Source organism: Gossypium hirsutum, chromosome D05 (assembly GCF_007990345.1).
Source record: "Gossypium hirsutum isolate 1008001.06 chromosome D05, Gossypium_hirsutum_v2.1, whole genome shotgun sequence".
Classification (NCBI taxonomy): domain Eukaryota; kingdom Viridiplantae; phylum Streptophyta; class Magnoliopsida; order Malvales; family Malvaceae; genus Gossypium; species Gossypium hirsutum.
Window position 1 is genome coordinate 33,178,710 of NC_053441.1, and position 3,405 is coordinate 33,182,114.

Below are 3,405 nucleotides of genomic sequence, written 5' to 3' on the forward strand. Positions count from 1 at the left end.
ACTCTATGACAACAATAAATTTTGAGGGTGGGAAGGTTGAACTGTCAAGGAAATGCTCCAAGCTATGGCCACAAATGGTAAATAGAACTTGTTGTTTCCGGATAAGATAATTTTTTTCATCCAATCTGACATTGACACATTTGGTGGAGAAGAAAGACCCATTCTTTTCGCCGGAAAGCTAAGGGAAGGGATTAGATTCATCTATATTATCAATCATGATGAACAAGGGAGGGGTATGACAGGCTAAGTTTTAGGTATGGAAAGTTGGAATCACTAGCTCTAATGCCATATTAATGATACATAGGTAAAGATAAATAGAGGAAATAAAGGGAAAAAAAAACGAATCCATTAGATTATTATTTAGAAAACTATGTTCTTTCCAACCGTAAAGGAGTGCCTTTAAATAGATTCATAAAAATGTCCTTTTTCTTAACAGATCTGATAATAAATCCAAAAGAGGTTGCAACCCCCTTATAATGTGGCAATGATCCAGCTGTGAGAATATACAGCTCATTCACAATTCTTACTAATAAAGGTTCATATGAACATGATCCGAAAAATTTTCATCAACATTTTCAACCGCTTTAAACTTATACGGGTACTTCCCTTTCTTCTCTAACTTGGCTACTTTCACTAGATGTTTCAAATATTTCCCTTTTGATTTTGATATAATAATAGGATTATTGTCTCCAAATAAAGGTAATAATCGCCTTGCCATGAAAATCTCCTTTTCTTCATCTGCAAATCCTTCTAGTTTTACAGTTTTGAGATCATTGAGCTTGCCAGGAACAATGACTAAAGTTGAGAATTTTGCTGTGCTAGGCATGTCGTAGCATTTTGGATCGATCTGCAAGTTTGATCAACAAATATTTACTAAGTACAGGTATTGATATAATCATTTGAATATATAAAAAGGAAATTGAAAGGAATAAATAAACATATATGTACCAATCTGAAACTTATGCGTGTATGCATAACATTGCTATTTGTACCATAAAATATGCAAAATGGAAACACTTACGGTGATATAAAGTCTTTCCAAGTTAGGACAAAGCTTCAGAAAGCAAAGTAAGGCGTTAATAGATTCTCTTTCCATTGAACAATCAATCCACCAAAGCTCTTTTAGTTTCCTCAAACAGAAAAGAGGGTCTCTACTTGAAAAGGGCAATTTCTTGCACATTGATGTCTAAAAAAACAATCAAGAAGATGAAAGGTTAGTAACTATGTTGCATCGGTTTTTCTTTGTGAAAGCACTCATTCGAAGAAATCTCCAAATACATGAAAAATCTTAGAAAAAAACACGTGCTCGCGGTTATTACTATGGAAACATGAAACTGAACATTTCTTTACCCAACATACCTCGAAAAACCATCTGCATATTGTTAGAGATCGAAAACCATTTATAGTTCTTAAAATTGAGTCGAAGCATTTATACTTGTTGGCGCACTCACAATCGTTTCTTTCCAAATTCAAGAGACCATAATAATAAGGAGAAAAGGAAGGCTTAAAGTCCCATGTCCATTCTGTTAGAGGACCTTGCCTAAGATCAAGCATGGCATCTTCCTGGTGCAGTCCATAGTCACGTATATAAAACCCGCCAGAAGAATTACATTTGCAGTACAATTGAAACCGAAAGGAAACCAAGTGGCCTCTGAATCTGAAACACTCCAAACAGCAACCTTCAAAACTGAGAGATTGTAAACGGGGGCAATCGAGGACCACTAATTTATGAAGCCCTTTGGCCTCTTTTATCTGTAAAGATTGTAATCCATTGCATTTGGCGATAGTCAAGCTTTGCAGAAATGGCAAATTTGGCACCAATGAAGAAACTGCCATATTTGACAGCTGGCTTACTGATATGAGATACAATGATTTTATTTTCATTGTGTTTAAAGATGGTTGTTGGGTTTGCAGTGGGTGATTTTCCTCATGCCACCCCCAATCAAACCACATGTATGGAGGTGATAAATGGTTAGCCGATGCAAGATTCGGCTTCAAAAACAAATCAAATGGCCTTGGTAATTCTTGTTTACCAGCTGAAAAATCAAGTTGAAGTGCACCCTTGCTGGAAATGCTAGCAACAAACTTGCCTCTTCCATGACTAAACTCAAATCTGAACCCCCATTTATTTCTAGGCCTATAGTGTGTATCGAAATCATCAACAAAGCTTTGTATGACTTTAGTGGCAGCTTCCATTGTTATTACATCATGGACTAGTTCCAACAAAGCCTCCTTCCAGAGGTGTTTCCAGTGAGTTGAAAGGAAAGAAGTTCGGACAGCAGATTCAAAAGGGAGGAAGGAAATGATGTGGTGAAGGATGTTATCAGGCAAATGACTGATGTAATCATTAGGGTTTATCTTATTACTGTTCCAAAGGGAAAAAAACAACATTGATCATATCAAAACTTAAAACTCGTTTGATCATAAAACTATCAGAACCCCAAAGTAAAAGTATATATACAAGTTCACACTTAGCTGACCTTTTTGGGATATTGACATGATTATACGATTTCCCTTCATCATGCTTCCATGTATGGATAAGTGATGGAATAATATGGTGAAGTACATCATCATTTAGACTACTGATATCCAAATACCTGATCAAATAGAACAAGGTTGAACTACAATACTGAAAATTTAGAAGAAAATGATAATTAATAAAGAGTTGTTACCTGGAGCTTGAAGTAGTTGTTGGGTTGTTATTATCATCTGGATCATGCCTCTGTTTCTCTTGGTTAATTTTCTTGCTTCTTCTCTTCTTTCCCATTTTTTGTTTTTCTTTTCCAATATTTTTGAATTCTTTGTTGAGTATTAAAAACATACAAGCGAAATGACTTTTAAGTTGGGGCTTGGAAGAGGTCAAAATTCTTTTAAAATTTTATAACTGGAGCCTTTGCTAATCATTTAGTTTTAATTTTTATAGTCAAAGAAAGTATATGATAATTAGATAAGCATAATCAATCATAAAAGTAAATATTTTGTACAAGAAACAGAACAGTTGCTATTGTTGCATTTATTATAATAAAACAATTAAGAAAAACATGTTAATATATAGGGATTTTTTTTTTCGAATTTTGCAACTAGGTTTAGTTGGATATTTGTAATGCCCTAAATTTTTTAATTTCGTTATTGTGAAAATATGATATAAATATTTTGAGAGTGTTTGGGAGGTTTTAAGTTCAAGTTTTTGTTTGGACAAATATTGGTATTTTGAATGAATTAGGCCTTACTCTTGTTCAGTAGGCTTTTATTTGATTGTTGGGTAAATTATACTAGAATGGACTTGTTGGTTTCATGGTTAAATGATGTGTTATTATGGTGGAGGTTTTGTGTTTTAATCCCTATGCAGGTAAGAGTATTTTTTTTACTCAAATTTCGGGATAGAGTTGTGTAATAGGGGATTCT

The 3,405-nt window shown here is 34.1% G+C and overlaps 1 protein-coding gene across 1 annotated transcript; it reads right to left on the minus strand.

Annotated features, from left to right (window-relative positions):
• Positions 1–331: 331 nt before the first annotated feature.
• LOC107904113 (F-box protein At2g39490) lies at positions 332–2,891 on the minus strand. Its single transcript, XM_016830381.2, has 5 exons — positions 2,673–2,891; positions 2,481–2,597; positions 1,360–2,365; positions 1,022–1,186; positions 332–847 (listed from the first exon to the last, which is right to left on the minus strand). Exons 1-5 carry the CDS (start codon positions 2,819–2,821, stop codon positions 527–529), a joined length of 1,758 nt encoding a protein of 585 aa, XP_016685870.1. The 5' UTR covers positions 2,822–2,891; the 3' UTR covers positions 332–526.
• Between the last annotated feature and the right edge of the window lie 514 nt (positions 2,892–3,405).